Source organism: Gopherus flavomarginatus, chromosome 9, assembly GCF_025201925.1.
Source record: "Gopherus flavomarginatus isolate rGopFla2 chromosome 9, rGopFla2.mat.asm, whole genome shotgun sequence".
Lineage (NCBI taxonomy): Eukaryota > Metazoa > Chordata > Testudines > Testudinidae > Gopherus > Gopherus flavomarginatus.
In genome coordinates, this window is record NC_066625.1 from 59,849,489 (window position 1) to 59,869,815 (window position 20,327).

At 40.3% G+C, this 20,327-nt stretch overlaps 1 protein-coding gene across 5 annotated transcripts in view; it reads left to right on the plus strand.

Annotated features, from left to right (window-relative positions):
• The window catches only part of VPS13C (vacuolar protein sorting 13 homolog C), a 206,751-nt gene that overhangs the window by 120,097 nt on the left and 66,327 nt on the right, over window positions 1-20,327 (plus strand). For all 5 annotated transcript variants that reach the window (XM_050966954.1, XM_050966955.1, XM_050966956.1 and 2 more), the window contains 11 exons: window positions 1,098-1,267; window positions 1,850-2,085; window positions 3,593-3,822; window positions 5,062-5,154; window positions 6,324-6,689; window positions 8,307-8,396; window positions 10,018-10,173; window positions 11,099-11,363; window positions 12,280-12,440; window positions 13,121-13,242; window positions 19,613-19,907. In XM_050966954.1, coding sequence (XP_050822911.1) covers window positions 1,098-1,267; window positions 1,850-2,085; window positions 3,593-3,822; window positions 5,062-5,154; window positions 6,324-6,689; window positions 8,307-8,396; window positions 10,018-10,173; window positions 11,099-11,363; window positions 12,280-12,440; window positions 13,121-13,242; window positions 19,613-19,907 — 2,184 coding nt within the window. The remainder of the gene's footprint in view (window positions 1-1,097; window positions 1,268-1,849; window positions 2,086-3,592; window positions 3,823-5,061; window positions 5,155-6,323; window positions 6,690-8,306; window positions 8,397-10,017; window positions 10,174-11,098; window positions 11,364-12,279; window positions 12,441-13,120; window positions 13,243-19,612; window positions 19,908-20,327) is intronic.

Here is a 20,327-nt window from a genome sequence, read left to right on the forward strand (position 1 = left end):
GCAACAATGATGCACGTAATTATTACCACAATTCTTGAATCATAAATGGAGTTTGATAAAAGGTGCTAAGAAAAGTTTGTTTGAGATTGGGATCAACTTAACTGTTAAATGTTTAGTGGGCTTGGAATGGTACCATAATAATCAGGGCCTTTGCAAGCCTGAATTTGACATGGTTTGTCATGGTAGCCGTAGTTACAGCCAAAATACCAGTTTTTGTTGCTTACAGACTTCAGTTAACTGAGCATGTTAGATCACACCAGGTTATTTTTTTCTTCCTTGCTGTCATCCTTCCCATGTATGCTTGGTGCAGTTTGGAGATGCCTCAGTTGCGTTCTTGCCCATTTGCGATAGGACAAATACAACAGATGAGAAATTCATAGTATAGGCTTCAGGAGGATCAGATGCATTGCTGTCAAAGTCTTTGTTGTTCATACTTTTTAAAGTAGTTATAGAAAACACTAAACGCCCCTAGTATATGAAGCAAATATTTATCCTAAAAGAATGATAGACACCTGGCTTTCTATACTTTGTCAGGTGGGATATAGACTGGCTTTGTGACAAAGACAACTTTGGTTCTATTGGTCAGTTATCTCTCTCCTGGTAGTGGATAATGATCACTTTTTATATTGTTGATCATGAGATAGTGTTAATTCATCTAGGGACTACAGTACTGAATGAGGCTGCCATTAAGTTGATTTCTTTTCTCCCCTCAGCAGTTGTGAGCAACTGCTTTTCTTGACAAAGATCTTCTTCTGTAGGGTGTCTTTCAGTCGCACCTGACGGTGTGTGTGTGCACACACGTGTGTGCACATGTACACAGCTAAGGAATTTAGTCAAGAGGCTTATTTTCAGTCTGCTGATGACACAAAACTGTCTCTGTAATTCAGATGGTGCAGTTCAGCACTTCAGCCTTGGTTGCTCTCACCCATGCTCTAATCTCATCTAAATTAAATATAACTTAGTTCTCTTGTAACCAAATCATAAACTACATTCAATCTCTAACATAAGCAGGAATACACTTATGTTAATCTTCCATTCCCTGTTTTTCCATTCCCCATTTTTCCATTCTCCATAATTGTTTCCCACTGTTTTTGTAGCAATCCCTGCTTTCACTGCATAGTGACAGTTTACGCCTCGGTGAACTCAGACTACGTCTCATGGCATCATCAGGGAAGATGTTTTCAGATGGTTCAATGGATGTTAATATTAAACTCAAGACGTGTACCCTGGATGATCTCAGAGAAGGGATTCAGAAAGTAACAGCGAGGTTAGTTGAACGCATCACAAATGAAGAGCTGCAGTGAAAGTGGTATCTCTTGTAAATTACTTTTGAGAAGAATCTTGGCGTTAGCAGCTTTACTGAAATTTTTTAAATAAACGTTAGGTATAATGTCTGTTGTATGTATTTGCTGAGCCGTGGAATAATAGTATGGACAAATGTCAAAATAGAGCTGCCAGACACAGAAAGAGAAGTAAATGGGAGACCTGGATCTCTGAAACTTCATAAAGCTTGGAATTGCTGGCTCAAGTTGAACCCCATTTAGAGCTAGGTGGTTTTGTGTACTTAAAACTTAATTCACGTTCCCTGTCACAACATTTCAAAAACTGATACAGTGTAATAAAATACACTAGACTACATTGGTATGACTGTAAAACAGAATTCATACTTGTCCCTAGTTTCTTTGCTTATCGAACACAAAAGGAATTCATTACTTTTGAGCTGTAATATATTGAAATAAGTGACCTTGAGGAGAGAAAATGCATTCCATTACCACTCCCCTTCTCTATCCAAATTCTTCTAATGCTATAAAAGTTCATTAAAATAATGCTTTTTAAATTTGTTTTTCAGAATGATTGACAAGAAATGTGGCAAGACAGATAATGATATGATTGATATAAACTACAAGCAAGATACAAATGGGATTGAAGTAGTTGCTATCCTTGATAAGCTATATGTGTGCGCCAGCGTGGAGTTCCTGCTAACAGTAGCAGACTTCTTTATTAAATCCATGCCAACAGCTTCAACTGAGAGGTCTACTCAGGTTCAGTTAAAGCATGCCCCTGGAAAGCCCAAATATGAAAAAGGTTTGTAAAAATATATCTGGCTTTTTAAGGAGTCTCTGGGGGAAAGGAACATCCAGAATCACGTAAGTTGCTGATATTTTTTGAAGTTGTGTGGAACAGTATATCAAAGGACAGTGTTGAGTCCCCAAAATCAAGATAAATATGGTCAGTTAAAGTGCCAGAGATCATACTGAACTGAACAGTAATCTTATCTAACTCTTGGAACACCTAGGGGTATGTTCTCCAGAGATCTTAATAGGCTGGGATCAATTTCTACAGGGACACTAGAAGTATTTTTCCTTGTTACAGTAAATTCTGTAAAAAGTAACTTGCATACCTATTTTTTTCACCCAGCAGTTGCTGTATATCTGTAGGCACTGAAAAAAACACTTAAATATTCAAAGGAAGCACACTTAAATTATAATACTTTTATATGGACCATTAGTCTAAGCATAGTTCTCTGCTTTTAAGAAAGCAAGAAAGTGAAGAGAGAAACAGCACACTTCAAATGCAGGTTACAAAGAGCATTTGATCCTACATATATGCTTTTGGAGTGTAAAATCCTCCTTGGCTAAAAAAGACTTGAGAACAACACTGAGTTCCCTAGTTTGAAATTTTGGGGGGATTTTTAGTCCAAAATCCAAAACCTACCTACGTTCTCCTGCCTGGTAGAATTTTAAGGCTCCAACACTGCAATTTGATTAAATAAGAAAAAGAAGCAATTTGTTTTTCAGAACAGCTGTGGTCTAATATGATGAATAATTTCTTTCTGTTCATAGGGCAAGGGTCAGGAATTCAGGCTGTATCTAGACTGATCCTGCAAAAATTCAGTGTAGAAGCTTTTCATCTAAAGCAATTATTTGCTTTCCTTTTACTTATGGCATCACAAGGCATCGGTTTCCCACATGCCTTTGGCTTCTCCAGCTGCAACATATGGAACTCTCTAACTTCAGTATAACCTCTTGTAGGGGAGCATACTGGAGAACTTTGTGTTCTGTAAAGAGACCTCTTTCTGAGAAATTTATTCATAAAGACTTGGAAATAGGAGGTTAAGTAATTTTTAATATTAGGAACTACTAGTAGATGTTTACAGTCACTTTTTAGTCAGTTGTGGGTGAGTTTTTTGTTGATAGTGTGTGTTTGTGGGGGTTTTTTTGTTTTTGTTTTTTGGCCTAAGTGATCACTTTACATCTGTAGTATACCCTGGCTCCCACTGTTTTCAACGAGCCTTATCATGTACAGCACCTTTTTCTGGCTACTAGTGGATTATGCAATGTATTGTTTATAGGACACACAGGGTTCTAGTAAATGGCTGTGATGAAACCAACTCACAGCATAAGGTGTTATAATTTGAGGAAAACCTTCATGAAGTTCTGCTTTGGATCAGAAACTAGAAACAAGTTTCTTTAGATTTTTTTCTACTGTATAAAATCGCAACCCTTCTTAATCCACCATAAAGTAATTGTTGAATAGCATTTTTAATGATGTAATTTAAGTATGTCTCAGTACTTTCTTTCTTTTTGCCCAGAGGGTTCCTTGCGGCCAAACATGACAGTAAAAGCAGTGATCTTGGACCCAGAAATTGTATTTGTTGCCAATTTGACCAAGGCTGATGCTCCTGCCTTAAAAGCTTCATTCCAGTGTGATTTCTCTTTATCATCTGATAAGCTTGTACAAAGGATGACAGCTCAAGTGAAGGATGTAAAAGTGCTGGCCTGTGCTTTCCTCAGAGAAAAGCAGGACAACAATATCACCACTGTAAGACAACTATCAGCATGCTTCAGAGGAAACTAGGCACAGAACTATTGGTTCATATAGCCTTTAATCAGTTGAGCCTCCCCCTTTGCGGCCCTCCCGCCCCCCCACCAAAAAAAAAGTCCAGCTTAGTTCCAGGGTAACATGAAGAGATGTGTAAGGAGGGGTGAGGGGCAAGGCATAGCAATTGTACTGTACCCTGAAGAGAGAACTGATTTGGGCTATTTTAGTCAAAAAGTGATGGCATCACCTAGAGAATGCTCTGATAATTTCCTTCATCTTAAATCAAAGAAGCTGGAGCTTCAGTACCTCTGCTGGTATCAGTTTTGTGTCAATATTGCATGTGGAGAGAGGCCACTTATAACATCAAGCTGGTATGAGTGGCGTGTTCTTTCTGATTTGTACAAATATACTGTTAACCCCCTTTTCCCCAGCTCCGTTTCATTCTGTTTGCTCACAGGCCAACATGTCTGAGCTCCATAAGCCACTTCTCCAGTTGCTTCCTAGAGAAGACGCTGATTATATAGTCGTTTTCTATTTCAAAATATGATTTAGCAAAAGCTTGTGAGCTAAGGCTTGAGCATAAAGCAGAAATTGATGATAGCAAGAACATATTGTAGTTAGGAAACTAAAGGTAACTTACTAATGATGAGTTAAGAGTATTTAATAGAGAACTGTTGACTTCATATGGGCTAGATTTGAGCCTGTAGGGTTAGCCTTGAGTTAGGGTGACCAGATGTCCCGATTTTATAGGGACAGTCCCGATTTTTGGGTCTTTTTCTTATATAGGCTCCTATTACCCCCCACCCCCATCCTGATATTTCACATTTGCTGTCTGGTCACCCTAGCCATGAGTATGGGCAACTGGCAACAGCATTTCTCCAGAACTAGTACTGTGGAAGTCTACTGGGCTCCTCATCTCTTTTGCTGAGAGTGTGGGGAGTAACTTGTTTAACCTCTTTTCAGGAAGGAGCTTACTTACCCCAGGAATCTGGTCAGCTCTGTCCACTTCCTGCCCTTCAGTCCTCTTGCTCACAGGAGAGTATCTGGTGCACAACTACTGGAGCTCCTGCCTCCATGCCAGCTGTATTCCCCTGTAACAGCTGCATAGCTCTGTGCTTTTCGCCAAGTGTTAAGTCCCTTTGGCCATTAATTAGAAAGATGTGGGGGGAAAACATTTTTAAATGGTGGAAGCTGGGAATTAATTTATTTCATAACCATAAATTCAAATACTCTCTTCAGGTATTACAGCCTTGTTCTTTGGTTGTGGAGAATATGACACATGTTTCAGGAGAACAAAGTATGGCAGTGACAATAGAACAACTTATTATAAAGGTTAGTAATATTGTTAGAAATTGACTTAGAAAAAGCAATTACGTTAATCAGATTAAAATTTTAACTTTTTTGCTATTGCTGTCCAAAGTTTCCAATTTAGACCATCAAAATTCTATGTGTAATTGTGGTGTGGATGTCAAAACATTTTGGTAATACCACGATGAACAAGAACTGATGGTATTTTAAAATACAGTGTACTGAAGTATTAATATATACTCGGGTAGAGTGAAATCTGGTCAGTTTAAAAAAATAAATCAGATAGTACCCTTTTTCCTGAGTCTCCAGCCAGTCTTTTTGGTTTCATAATTGGTTTTTCCTATTTTTAAAACATATTTCCCCCTATTACTGGGTGCAAGAACTACATTGGTAACATAAGTTGATAGTTGCTTGAAATTTATGCAGAATTACTTCTCTGCAAATGGTATAATTTGATAATTCTTAGAAGCACTAATAACAGTTGTAAAATACCTTTCGCTTAATGGCTTAATCAGTAATTTAAGGATAGCTACAGTAAGAATCTTCACTTGACATTACTGCTAACGCTCCATTTTTATATAATGTGTGTTCCAATTATATCAGGGAAACTAGCACATATGATGTATTACAGTAAATCAGATTTCACCACTCGTAGCAAGTCTTGACAATAAAAATGTTGGTGGCTTGCCTCTAAAATGAACTTTGGGTTGAAGTTCTGTAGATTATGTACCCGTACCACATAACAGGTTTAGTGTTCTAAATAAATATTTTGTGTATAACATAAATATTGATGCTTAAACAAGAAAATGTCTATTTTAGCAGAGGTGATGTTCACCAAATATCTCAGAATATTGTTAAAATATATGCTCGCTGTGCAAAACAGTAAGAAGGTTAGGACTTCGAGTTAGAGCATCAAGAATACTATTACAACTCTGAGAATGTGTGTGGGAAAACTAGTGAGGATTTTAGGAAATATAGGTGAGACACACGCATGATGGCCATTTTTGTGCTCTGAATTTAAGTCATTACTTGTTAGTGTAATCAGATACATGCCTCATCTATGTAATGGTGGATAACCTATAACAGGTATCACAGTTTTGGGGTATATCTTCAATGTCCAATTGTTTTCCATCTGGCTTACATGTAGAATAAAAAAAAAAGTAAGCTACAAATGAGACTCTTTATTCTTAAAGATTTCACCAATCATTTTGAATACTGTGATGACTATAATGGCTGCCATAAAACCAAAGGCCAAGGAAGAGGATTCCAAAGGGACAACAAGTGATTCAGGAAACTTGTGGGATGTGAAACCCATTAACCAGTGCAATGCTTGGTTCCTTGGTGTTGATGTAGCCACGGAAGCAACTGAAACTTTCACGGACAGCGAGCATGCTCTGAAAAATGAGAATTTTGACGTGCGCATGCAGTCAGTTCAAATCACCTTGGAATGTGGTCTGGGACATCGTACCGTTCCTTTATTATTAATAGAATCAGCATTTTCAGGAACACTTAAAAACTGGTCTTCCCTGTTGGGTGCCACTGCCGACTTGACACTGGAGGTAAGTGGGGTCAATTCATGCTTCCAAATTAAAATTGTTACAGGCAGAAAAATGTTTTGAAATGCTAAAAGACAATTGTTTGATGTATATGTAGTAGTGCTTAAAGTGCTCAGTAACTATTGAGCTAGCATTGTACTAGTGCTGTAAAAATGCATACATAGTCAGGCAATACTCCCAAAAAGTTAGTTGCATTAGAGACAATGCAATCAGTGTAAGAACTGATAACAGGGAGAGAAGGAGGGGCAGCAGACAGGAGAAACCATTTAAAATGTAATGTGGCTTCATAGTCTTATCAGTGTGTGCATAGCTTGATTCAAAAAATGTAAACAATTAAAAAATCCCTATCAAAATAACAATTGTCTGCCTCTCTACTTTAACATTTTTGCATTTCTTTTGGGATCTTAGTGGTGAACCTCATCCCCCTTAATCTCTATGGAAAAGGTGATCTTGGGTGTGCGTGATCATGCTTCATGTACTTTCTCTTCTCCATAAAGGCTGTGTCTACACTGTGAGCTAGCGGTGTGATTCTCATTCCTGTAGACGTAGGAGCTCTAGCGCTCATCGAACTAGTGCATTGAAACTAGTAGTGTAGCCAGCAGCATAGGTTAGCCAGCCTGAGTACCAGCCTGCCTGAACCCGATGTGTACATACTGTGGGCAGTAGTCCCTTGCTTATGCTTCCTGTGCTACTGCAGCTATATTGCTGTTTTTATCAGGCCAGCTCAATGAGGGTTGTTGTGAGTATGTCTATGCAAGCTGGGAATCACACCCCTAGCTTGTAGTATACTTGTAGCCGCAGACTATCAACAGCTACTGCATCTATCTCATGGTTGGCTAGTGTTTTAAAATATTATCTATCGCCACAACTCCTTCTGATGAATTCTCTCCGGGGGAGGGTGTGGTGTCCCACATGGGGTTGGGAAGTCACCAAGACCCCACACGGTTATTCCATCCTCTCTGGTGCTGTCCAAGTGGCAGGAATGGGTCCCTGCAGCTGGGGAAGGTGAGAAAATCCATTAACTTGTTAGTGGGCACATGTTAATGAGTCGTACATTAGATATCCCTGTAGTTCAGGATTGTGAATGTGCTGGCAGGGGTCTGTCTATTACCTAATGCTCTTATCCCCACCCTCACACATCCCCACCCTGTGGTCAATTCCCAACCCCACCAAACAGCTCAGAGTCCAGAACTGCTCACACTGTTGAGACTTCTGCGTCTCCAGATGCTGCCCACTGCTGCTGTGGGAGAGGACAGTGGTTAGGTTAATGAATTAGGAATTAACTAATAGACTAACTTGAATTATCAGAATGTCTAGGCAAAGTCAGATTTAGAGCTAGTTACAATTTGTAAGTGAGAAAAAAGTCATGCTATGAAAGGTAAGGAAACTAAGCTTGATGTGCAGTCTGTTATATCTTTTTTAATAAAAGATATTCATTAAACACATTAAAAAGGTCTGTTTTTCTATTAATTAATATTAAACGCAATGAAAGAACCATTATATGAAATTTTGAGTTCAAAGAAATGCATATGCTTTCATGACCTGGTAATATTATAACTGCTATAAGGAATGATCTAACAATACGCTTTGCTTTCCAACTCAATTTTAATTTTCTTTCAGGTTCATTATTACAATGAAACTTATGCAGTGTGGGAGCCTCTTATTGAACGAATTGATGGAGGAAGGAAACCATGGAATTTAAAACTTGAAGTATGGAAACACAACAGAAAATATATGAAATATTCATTGTCAATACACAATTTTTTTTTTGAACATGTTCATGCATTAAGATATTGACCCATGACCTTCCAGATACTGTCCTCTTTGACTGAGGATATGTGTACACTGAAATTAAAACTCCATGGTTAGCCTGTGCCAGCGAACTCGGGCTGCAGGGCTGTTTAGTTGCACTGTAGACTTCTTGGCTCGAGCCGGAGCCGAGGCTCTAGGATCCTGTGAGGTAGGAGGGCCCCAGAGTTTGGGCTGCAGCCTGAGCCTAGAAGTATAGACTGCAACAGAACAGCCAACAGCTGCAGCCCTGCAAGCCAGAGTCAACTGGCACAGGCTAACTGTAGGTGTCTAATTGCTTTGTAGACAGACCTGTCAGGGTTGAAAATGCTGAATATTATTTGCGGAATTCTCAAAGAGGCTACCTTCAAACTAAATATAATAGCCTCTTCCTTGTACATGATACTAAATGCTTTATACTGGCAAGAGGGGCAACACAAGCTTTCAGGAGAACTTTCAAAGATAATAGTCACTGCTAACTAGTGATTAAAAACATCTTGTGTAGAGGGGGAATTGTAATTACCTACACTTCTTAGAGATGCTGTTAGGCCTAGGTGGAGAAAATGCTGCCTTTGTGGATATTGCAGTGAGCCTAAGTGCACTTTAAAGTAACAGCCCTGTACTTTAAAGAGCTCTCACCTGGTACTGGTTTTGGATTCCAATAGATCTTTGTCCCCCATAGGCAGATTGTATCCCATTTTTTAAATAACATTTGCACTTGGAAATTGTGAATAAAACTGTTTTAGTATGAGAGAGAATTTTTACAGCCTCTTCCAGTTTCTGTTGGATTTTGGGACCCTGGATATTCAAGTTAAAAATAAATAAATAAAATAAAATAAAAATGTAAGAGCATAACAAAGAACTAGTCAAAGCTAGAAGAACTAGTAAAAACTGAAGGAGACAAAGTAATTTAAAAAAAATCAGTATCACGCAGTGATGCTACTAAAATACTTTTAGTGATGATACTAAAAACCACTTTAGGACAAAAAGGTGAGGAGGTCTCTTGAGGAGAACTCTCGTCTAGTCTGAGACATAGGGAAGGCAGCAGAAAAGCACTTCAGGGGAGCTTACCTCTTTGTACTGCTAACAAGACACTGGAGCCTAAGGAGGCATCTTCAAAAGAGAGAGGCCCAGCTGATACGATAAAGGTGAAGAGAAGAGCCAAGTACTAATTTAGACACCTTGGAAATGAATGCAATTACCACTTGAGATGTGAGAGCCTGAATATTGGTGGTAGTGGAAAAACTCTTAGCCTTGCTTATATTAACAGCTAAAAGCCATTGGATTATTTTCCTGAATGAAAGTGCAGAAAACAGTGCTATGTTAACTTTTAATGTTGGTGGGTATGAATTAAATTATGCATACAAGATCATATTAAAGGAATTTGCTAATAATTTCTCAACACGTTTGTGAAATATGGTTTTAAGAGAAAATTGCAAACCTGCATAAAGCTACCTATGGTAAATTTGGAGAAACAGTTTGTGTTCATACTTCTAAACTTAGACAAAGAGAAGGTTTAATGCTGTTGTTTTTTTCTCTTTAGATAAAGACTAACCCTGTGCAAGATAAAAGTTTGATACCTGGGGATGATTTTGTTGTTCTTCCTGAAGCACAAACTGCAGTTAACATATCTTCAAAGGATACAATGAATATAACAATATCCAAATGTTGTCTTGCTGTTTTCAGTAATTTAGCCAAGGTAATTTTAATAAATACAGGACTTGTCATGAACTAATTTTGTTTGTGTCCAGTGCTGAATTCTTATTATTAGTGTTCTGCTCGGCCAGTCAGGTTGAGAGTCCACTCACTCATTTTATGTCTTTGGTGATGGGGTGAATTTTTCCTTTTGCCATACAGTTGATCCTTCTAGCTATTAAGAAGTGAGTTTGACTTGTTCAACTAGAAGCCAGCTGCTCCCTTGACTATGAAAATGGAGGTGCTGACATGGGACTTAAAAGGGGAGAAAATGTGGGAGGGAAATGATTGAGTGGGAGTTTTGTAACGTAATCTGAATTGGTACAATAGAAGCAGCCCTTCCCCATGGTGCATGATCATGGTCCTTGGTCTCTTCATTATAGGGTTGCCTTTCAGTAGGCATACTGGGGAAAAAAGATACTTGCTAACTGTTGGCATTTCAAATTTAATGGAGGCAAGCCTCTGCAGCCCACCAGTGTGCTAAACTTCTGTTGTATTTTCCTCTTATTCTTGAGGAAGTAGGCCAGGCTTGTTCATGTCCCAGAAGATGTTCTATTGTATGGATATTGCTCACTGATACTTTACTAAATAAATATAAATTGGGTTTATCTATGTAGGTGATAATTACATCAGACTTCTTATTCATACATTAACAATGATCATGTAAGTTACAATAATGTTAGTGTAATTTACATTTTAGCGTGGTGAAAATGACTCATATATTAATGTATGTAATACCAGGTTACTTCAAAATACTGAACATTGCTTTTATACAACTATTCCAAAAGCACATACTTTGTGATATACAGTATATAATGTTGCTTTTGTAAAGAACGTAGTATTGTGTATGGCTGTTTCTATGTTAACTGGTTAAGATGTTTTGTTCTATCATGACAACTATCCTTTAAAAATCTTATTCTTTTTTACAGGCATTTTCTGAAGGGACTGCCTCCACTTTTGATTATTCTTTAAAAGATAGGGCTCCTTTTACAGTGAAAAATGCACTGGGTGTCCCTCTCAAAGTGCATCCTACCATCAATCTTCGAGTGGTTGGTTCAACCTTAAAAGAAGATATTCATGATTTAGAAATCGGTCAGAAATTGGAACTGGAATATTCAGTTTTGGAACCTCTGCATCGAGGAAAGCTATCTGCATTATACCGTCAAGAGAGCTGCCTGTTCGCTTTGAGCTTAGGTAGTGTGCAAGAGAGAACTGTTGGTAGAAATTGTGCTTGGTGAAGAGATTCAGGGGAGAGTTATGAGGATAGTCCATGGGCCACGTACCATGTGGTCAAACTTAACCACTGAATTTCCTTGTTCAACCTGGAGACAACTGCTAGCCGCCAGCTGGCAAGTGTCTTTACTCTTGCCCTGCTGGATGTTTCCTTGAGCCGGGGTTGCCGCTCTATAGGCAATTTCTCGTAACACTGACTTGGGTGCTGGGAAAGGAGGAGTGGGGAAAATTCAAGTCCCTTTTCCTTTACTTCCCTAATAGAACTAAAGGTTAATAAGAAGCACAGGCAGGTAGAACATGTTGCCACTCCTTCGGAGAACTAGGAGAGCTGATGTGACTGCAACTCAACTGGCCTGCTGACCTCCCCAATGGAAATCCATCTGTTACCACTCACTTTATATAGCTAGATTCAATCTCTTTGGAATAGTCAGGAGTTCCCACATGGCAAGTTGTACTGGTCAATTCCTTGGAGGGAGTACGATAGGGCAGATCCTACTATACTGGCATTCCTCCATCTCCACCTTATTTAGAATCTTGAGTTGATTCTATGTGAAGGACTTCAATTCATTCACCTAACAAATAGCTGAGCAGGCTTCATGATCTACATCCTTTATGTAGCAAGGATCCATTTTAGAGGCTGGTGGTATCATACTTGGTTTTCCCAGCCATTATTGACTTAAAACTTACTTTTAATTTTCCCTTCTGGTTAACCATGTTCTAGTTATTGTGGGCCAGAAACACAACCTCTGAGGTTTCTTATGTTGGAGGCTATGGGGTAATTGTATTAAGGGGCTGGCATTGCATGCTTGCTTGAAAATGGTAATGATTTGTTCAGTAAGTTTGCAGAATCACATAGCAGTCTTGTTTTGTAAAACAGCACCTCTAGGATATTCAGAAGTGGCAAACATCCCTATAGCAAAACCAGGCCGACGATTGCACAGCGTGCGAACTCCTCTTGTCGACCACTCAGACTCTGTTCTGGTACAGATAGATGCAACAGAAGGAAATAAAGTTATTACCATAAGGTCTCCTCTGCAGGTAAAATCTATAATAAAATGCATAAAGTTAAATAAGATCAAAGCCACTGCTTAGAGTTTGTTTACTTCTGGAGAGTAACTTGGGCTTCCTTTTTTCTTAAGACATTTTGAGATTATTCTCAGCAAAAGGCAAACAAAAACATAAAATAAAAGTAATTATTTCATAAATGTAAGTAGTATTGTTTTAAATTTACATTTGAGATTGTAATTTTAAATATGTAATAGGATTTGAATGGAGGCATTGTATGCATGTGCCAGTATAAAAATCTCTTTTATGTTAAATACCTATAATTGATAGAAGTGATACCATGGCTACATTCACTTTAAAGATGGTAGTTATTAAATTGTTGCTTAAACTGGCTCTCGTGTAGCTCAAAGCTATATGTTTGCATCTTGCAGTACAAATTACATATTGAAATGTTTTCTTCCAAGCAAATAATATTGTTAATTGAGTAGCTGCAAAGTAGTATGATTGTGGTAGTGGTGTTTTGATGTTTCACATTGCTTTTTTTAGGTTTATGTACACATTAGTTACTTTCTGAGGACAAATCTTTGTAAGTTTCAGTTTGCAAAGGAGCATCTTAATTGGGTTTACTGAGTTTTGTACATTATGTATAGTTGATATTTTCATTTTGAAATTTGTGAACTATATTTAATGAGATGTATTCATTTTTATCATAGATCAAGAATCATTTCTCTGTCCCATTTACAATCTACAAGTTTGTCAGCGATGTTAGACTGCTGGAGCCAATAGGAGTATCTAAACCTGAAGAGGAATTCCATGTTCCTTTAGATTCATACAGGTACGCTTATTCTGTTATGCCAAATCTTTGTGTGTGATGTGAAATCACCATTATTTGAATCCAAATTTTTCTTTTTTTTTTTTTTGCCAACTTGGTCCAGTAGTCTTACCAGGTACCACTCATACTCATCTTGTGCTGGGCTTTTGTCACGATTGAATTGACAAAAACCAAATGCTATTTATTTTTTAAAATAATGATATAATGCAACTGGGTGCATTTTTAAAAAAGCCCCCAAAATAGTAGTCATGAAGGGCAAATGGCCTCTCAAAATGGTCACCGTTTACGTTTGTGCAGTTACTTGTGTTGCATGAACACAACCATGGTTTTTGGTCGTATTTTGTGAACAGTTACACATTTGCCTAATCATAACTGCATTTGCAAATCTAACTTTTTTTATAAATCTGACCTGAAATAGCAAACCATGAGAGGAGATTTTCTAAGATCCAGGGACAAAGTCAATCCATTATCTTTGGTTGGGATGGTATAGTATTTACATTGAAACATTTTGGCTTTTTAGGTTGTATTTTTGAATCATTGTTTATTTCCATTGTTTACTTTCCCGTCCCCAATTTTTAACTCCTTTTTTTCCTTTTATAGTGTATCTTACTTACAATGTGTTTATATTCAGTTGTTGATGTTTGTTGTGGATTTCAGTGCTTTGAGACTTGAGAGAATGTAGAAGCTTCTAAACACTTGCATGTCAGTGGAATTCTGGTCTAAAACTGATGGGATATTAGATCTGTGAGCCTTACTTAAGCAGAAATTTCAAAAGGTGACAGGTTCTCATCTGAGTCTCCAATATCCATATTTTCATTGAGGTCTCCAAGTATCACAGTTCATTTTACCTTCTGTCATCCTGTGTCTGGTGAAACACTCATCAAGATGAAATGATATATCCAAAGAATCATAGGCTAAAGCAGAATTAAACAGTGGAATCCGAGTCAGACCTAATTAGAAATAAACTGCATTTAGTGTCTCGTAAGGACTCGGTTTAACCCATCAGTTTCTATTGGCTTTACAAAATTTAGAGTTCATAGATTCTAAGCATCCCAGGATCACATTGTTTCTTTTGCCGACAGTGTCACACTGGGAGCTCATGTTAAGCTGATCTCAACTGCAAAATCTTTTTTAGAGTCACTGCTTCCCAGAGTAGTGTCCCCAATCCTGTACATATCGACTATGTTCTTTGTTTCCCAGCTGTATATGTTTTACATTATTTGCTTGCTTCCAGTTTATCGAGTGACCTAGGTCACTCTGAATCAGTGGCCTGTTCTCTTCATTATTTACGGCTGCCCCAATTTTTGTGTCATCTGCAAATTGTATCCGTGATAAGTTTCCTTCCAGGTCCTTAATAAAAATGTTCAATAGCATAGAGCCAAGAACCAGTCCCTGTGGGACCCCACTGAACACAGTCATGTTCAATGATGAGTTACCATTTACAGTTATATTTTGAGACCTATCAGTTAGCCAGGTTTTAATCTGTTTAATGTGTTTATGTTCATTTTATATTGTTCTGGTTTTGTAAGAAAATGCCACATGTTATCACGTCAAACATTTCATAGAAATCTGTTACATCAACACTATTACCTTAATCAACCAAACGTGTCATCTCATCAAAAAAAGATATCAGGTTAGTTTGACAGGATCTAATATCTATAAACCCATGCTGATTTGCATTAACTACATTATCCTCCTTCAGTTCTTTATTGGATTGCCCTATCAGCTGCTCCAATATCTTCCCCAGGATTGATGTCAAACTGAAAGGTGTCTGCTTAGCCACTTCATCCCATTAGCCCTTTTGAAAAGTTGTCACATGAGCTTTCTTCCAATCTTCTGTCCCCAGTGCTCCAAGACATGTTAAAATCAGTATTAATGGTCCAGTGAGCTCCTCACCCAGCTCTTTTAAAACTGTTGGGTGCAAAAATGTGTAACCTTAGTAGCTGCTGTTGAACATCCTCCAGAGGTACTAGTGGAATGGAGAGAGTGTTACCATTCCCTGATGAGGCTATATCGTGTTTTGTCCTCAGATACAGAACAGAAATATTTATTTAACACTTCTACCTTTTCTGCATTATTATTGATGATTCTATCATTTCCATCTAGTAATGGGCCCATACCATTGTTGGGATTCTTGTTGTTCCTAATATATTTAAAAAACTCCTTATTATACTTAACCCAACTGGCCATAGATTTTTTTCCTTGTATCTATCCCTTGGCTTTCTTGATAAACTTTCTACAATTCCTAACTTCTGATTTATATTTGTTACTATCAGCTTCCTCTTTCTTCCCTTTGCTATATTTTTTTTAACAGCTGCCTTCATTTTCCCTCTAAACCAGGTCAGTTTATTGCCAACACTGCCTTCTTGATTGCGGGATTGTGGCTTTTTGGGTGTCTAGTAAGGTGTTCTTCATTGATTGCCAATTATTATGCACATTTTTCTCATTAAACTCTTCCTCCCAGGTGATTGGGCTCATAATTGTTTTCAGCTTTGTGAAATTGACAGTCTTAAAGAACCAAGTATACTTACTACTGGTCTGGATTTTATTCTGCTTGCATGTTATAAATGTGATCAACTCATGATCACTTGTATGTAAGCTACCATTAATTTTTAGTTCTTCTTCGAGTGCTTGTTCATGTCGATTCCAATCAGGTGTGCTCATGCCACGTGCATGGTTGTCGGAAACTTTTTCCCTGAGCAGCTTCTGTTGGGTTGGCTAGGGTGTGCCCTGGAGTGGCGCCTTCATGGTGCTCAGTATATCACCTTGCTGATGTGACCCCCCCCCCTTCAGTTCTTCTTATTGTCCGTGGCGGCACTGCAACTATGTCTTGCTTGCTTTGCAAGTGCTCCCTTTTGCTTAGTTACTTGTTCTTCTTCTAGGTTTATTGTTTTGTAGTCATTGTAGTATTAGTGTTGTAGTTTCGTTACTATAGAGGGTGTGAGCGGGATAGTTTTCACCTCTTCACTGTTTTGGGGGCTCTGGGGCATGCCGTGAACCCACGGCTTTAAGACTTGCAGCACATGCCACAAATCTATGCCAAACAGTGACCCCCATGACTCTTGTCTGAGGTGTCTGGGGGAAGCATATCAGTCTGAGCATTGCAAGATTTGCAGTGTGTTTAAACCCAGGGCCAACAAGAAGCTGGTTTTCCATTTGAGGCAGCTGCTCAGGGACCGCCAAGGCTGAGGACCGAGCTCCTCAGTGCAGGGCGCTCCGGTGTCTGTTTGCAGTTTGGTGCTGAGGAAGGACTCTACTGCAGGAGACCCTCGGCACTGGTGATCTCCAGCACTGCAAAAAGGTGCAGCGCCCCAGCACTGCTCCACTTCTCTGGTGCCTCACAATTGCAAAAAACCTGAGAGAGGACGCTTCCCTCACAGAACTCCCAGACTGCCAAGGGACACTTCGCAGCACCCGCGAAAAGACCTGGCTCCCAGGCAGCATGAGTCAGTGCCATCAACTCCGGCGCCCCAGAAGGCGCCGTTGAGTTTGGCATGAAGTGACTCTTCAGCAGGGCAGGGCCAGGTTGAAGTATTGGAGCCACCCTCCACCCCGGACATCAAGGACAAACCTCTGGTACTGGTGAGACCGGCACCGTCCAGCGGCAAGCCTGCAATGATGCAGCGCTTTCGGTCACTGGACTGGCATCATGCCCAGCATCACTCCTGATCACCATTGCCACATCATTCTCCAGCACCATGTTCAATGGGAACATGCCTGGCATTGGGGGCACAGTGCTCCATCTTCCAAGCACGCATTGGCACCAATCCATAATACTCTCAAAAGCAGAACCAGAGCACAGAAGCCGATTGCTGTCACCAGACAGGCAGCACCGGTCATCGGCAAGATCGTTGTGGCACTGGTCCCCTGCTTCTTCCCTGCAGCACTGATGACTGACACATGGGGCCTCAGCACAGCCATGCTCTTCATCCTTGGATTCTTAAGACTCTCTGATAGAGGCTCCTGCTATTCGAGGCACAGTCAGCACAGGTTAAGCAGGTGTCAAAGGGATGTGCGTGCGGCTTGGCAGCCACAGTGGCAACCCCCTGCGCAATGGCATTTTTGGACCCACTGGGCTTACCATCAGGCCCTGGGTACCCCTTCCAGAAGATCTAGATCAGTGACCTTGGGGCACTTTCCTTCCTAGTCACCTAAGGATAGATCTGCTCGGGGGAGCCGAAGCAACCCTATCTCCCAGGAGTGTGGAATGAGCTTGCAGACCATCTCAGCAGGTCGTTTCGCGACCATGAGTGGTCCAACTGTCCAGACATCATACATTCCATCTTCCAAAGGTGGGGATTTCCCCAGGTATATCTCTGCCACCAAGAGCAACAGGAAGTTCCCAACATTCTGTTCTTTCCAGAAACACAGCCCCGGCTCCATATCGGACATGGTCATGCTTCCCTGGGGAGGCTGCCTCATGTATGCCTTCCCGCCAATCCCACTCATCCACAAGGTGCTCCTCAAGATCTGCAGAGACAAGGCAGAGGTGATTCTGCTGGTCCCAGCATGACCATGCCAACATTGGTACACCATGCTTTGGACACCCCTGTCGCACTGCCGTTCAACCATGATCTGATCACACATGACCATGGTTGCCTCCTTCACCTCGACATCCAGTCCCTCCACCTCATGGCTTGGAAGTTTCATGGGTAAACTCGATGGAGCTCCAGTGCTCGGAACAGGTGAGGGAGGTACTGCTTGGTAGCAGGAAACCGAGCCACTTAAATTGCTAAGTGGAAAAGGTTCTCGTGGTGTTGTGAGCAGTGCCTCATGCAGCCCCTTTAAGCATCTATACCGCCCATGTTTGAATATATATTACACCTGAAACAGCAAGGGTTAGCAGGTTCATCCATCAGGGTGCACTTTATGGCCATTTTGGCATTCCACCCAGGAGAGCTGGGGCACTTTGTATTCGTGACCACTGGTACCTGCTTGGGATCTCCATCTGGTCCCCTCCAGATTAATGGGGGCCCCATTTGAACTACTGGCAACTTGCTCCCTTCTGTACCTCTCGTGGAAGGTGGCATTCCTGGTTGCCATCACAACAACCAGGAAGGTGTCTGAGTTACACTAATCTCTGACGCTCCCTACACGGCCTTCCATAGGGATAAAGTACAACTCAGGCCTCGCCCAGCCTTCCTGCCCAAGGTGGTGTCTCAATTCCACATTGACCAAGATATCTTTCTGCCAGTCTTCTATCCCAAGCCACATGGTAGTGCGCAGGAGCAGAGGCTTCACTCCCAAATGTCGGGAGAACACTAGCATTCTACGTCGAGTGCACAAAGCTTTTTAGGAAATTGAATCAACTGTTCACAGCGGTGACAGACCGGATGAAGGGACGTCTGGTCTTTTCACAGTGCATCTCTTACTGGATCATGGACTGCATCCGTACCTACTGCAAGCTGGCCTAGGTCCCAGCCCTGGCGATTACAGTCCGCTCAACAAGAGCATAAGCCTCATCAGCCACCCTCCTGGCCCAGGTGTCCATCCAGGAGATCTGCAGAGTGGCAACCTGGGCTTCTGTGCACATGTTTACCACCAACTATGCCATCACTGGTATGCCAGAGAGGATGCAGCTTCAGCAGTGCGGTTCTCCAGTCAGTGATTCCTTAACTCCAACTGCACCTCTGGGGAGAGTTTGAGAATGAGCTGTTTGGAATCGATGTGAACAAGCACTCAAAGAAAAAACGGTTACTCACCTTATTGTAACTGTTCTTTGAGATGTGTTCACGTCCATTCCAATACCCACCCGCCTTCCCCTCTGTTGGAATAGCTGACAAGAAGAAACTGAAGGGGGGTTGGGTCAGCAGGGTCATATATTGAGCGCCATGAAGGCACCACTCCAGGGGGCTCCATAGCCTATCTGACAGAAGCTGCTAAGGGAAAAAGTTTGCGACAACCGCACACGCGGTGCACGCACACATGATTGGAATGGACATGAACAACACATCTCGAAAAACAACAGTTACAAGAAGGTGAGTACCCATTTTTTTCTGTCATCAGTTCCTCTTTATCTATTAGGACAAGGTCTAATATAGAATTCTCCTGTATTCATTCTCCTGCAAAATCTTTTTTCATCCAGGTTACAAACACTAAGGAATTGACCATCTTATTATAAATATTTCTCATACTGTTAATAAGGTTGTCTATGAATGTCCAGGACCGTGGTTGATTACATAATTCTTTCTGATAATCCTAGTACACTATTTTTCATTGCATAAAGGGTTAATCAGTTGGGGTTTTCAGAGCTTTTCGATTACGCGGTGTGATTAGGTTATTCTGTTTGTTTCATCTAAAATTAAATGTGTTATCCACACTTGTGTGTTAGTGAAGGCTCTATTAGTGGTTTTTTTTTTTCCCTCCCATGTAGGTGTCATCTATTTATTCAACCAACAGGGATCTTAGAAGGTCAGTTTAAAGAATCCACAACTTATATTGCCTGGAGAGAAGAGCTTCATAAAAGCAGTGAAGTGAGATGTATGTTACAGTGCCCTTCTACCGAAGTAAGCTTCTTGCCTCTAATAGTCACGACAATTGCTGTTCCTGATCAACTAAACTTTATTGCAACGTCCGGGGAGGACTGGGATCCAGCCTACATTATCCATCTTTACCCAACACTCACTTTGAGGAATCTTCTGCCATACTCTTTGAGATATTTACTTGAGGTATGGAATTTAAGCAATCGTGACTTTTTAAAATAAAGTTAAGGAAAACATTCAATGATTTCCATCTGTAAACAGAAGATATTAAGTTATATATTCTATGGACTACATTGGCTCTTGGATTCTAGGGCAAGGGATGTAAGCTGGAGTCTTCCTTCATCCCAAGTCAGTCTGAGTGCTCTTGCATGATGAGACGTAGTACCCAGAGACAGTTGAAGTTGTTGCCATCCACCTGGAGTAACAAGGGTTAGGGACCAGGTTTTTCTAGAGGATCAAATATTGTTCATAAAAGGAACATTGTTCCCCACTTGTACGTTAGTTTAGTGCCAAGGAGAACCATATTGCTAAATGTCAAAACTGATGGACACTAGATTTTTATTTTCCTGGCTATTAATTTAGGTCTTCATGATGGCCATCTATAAC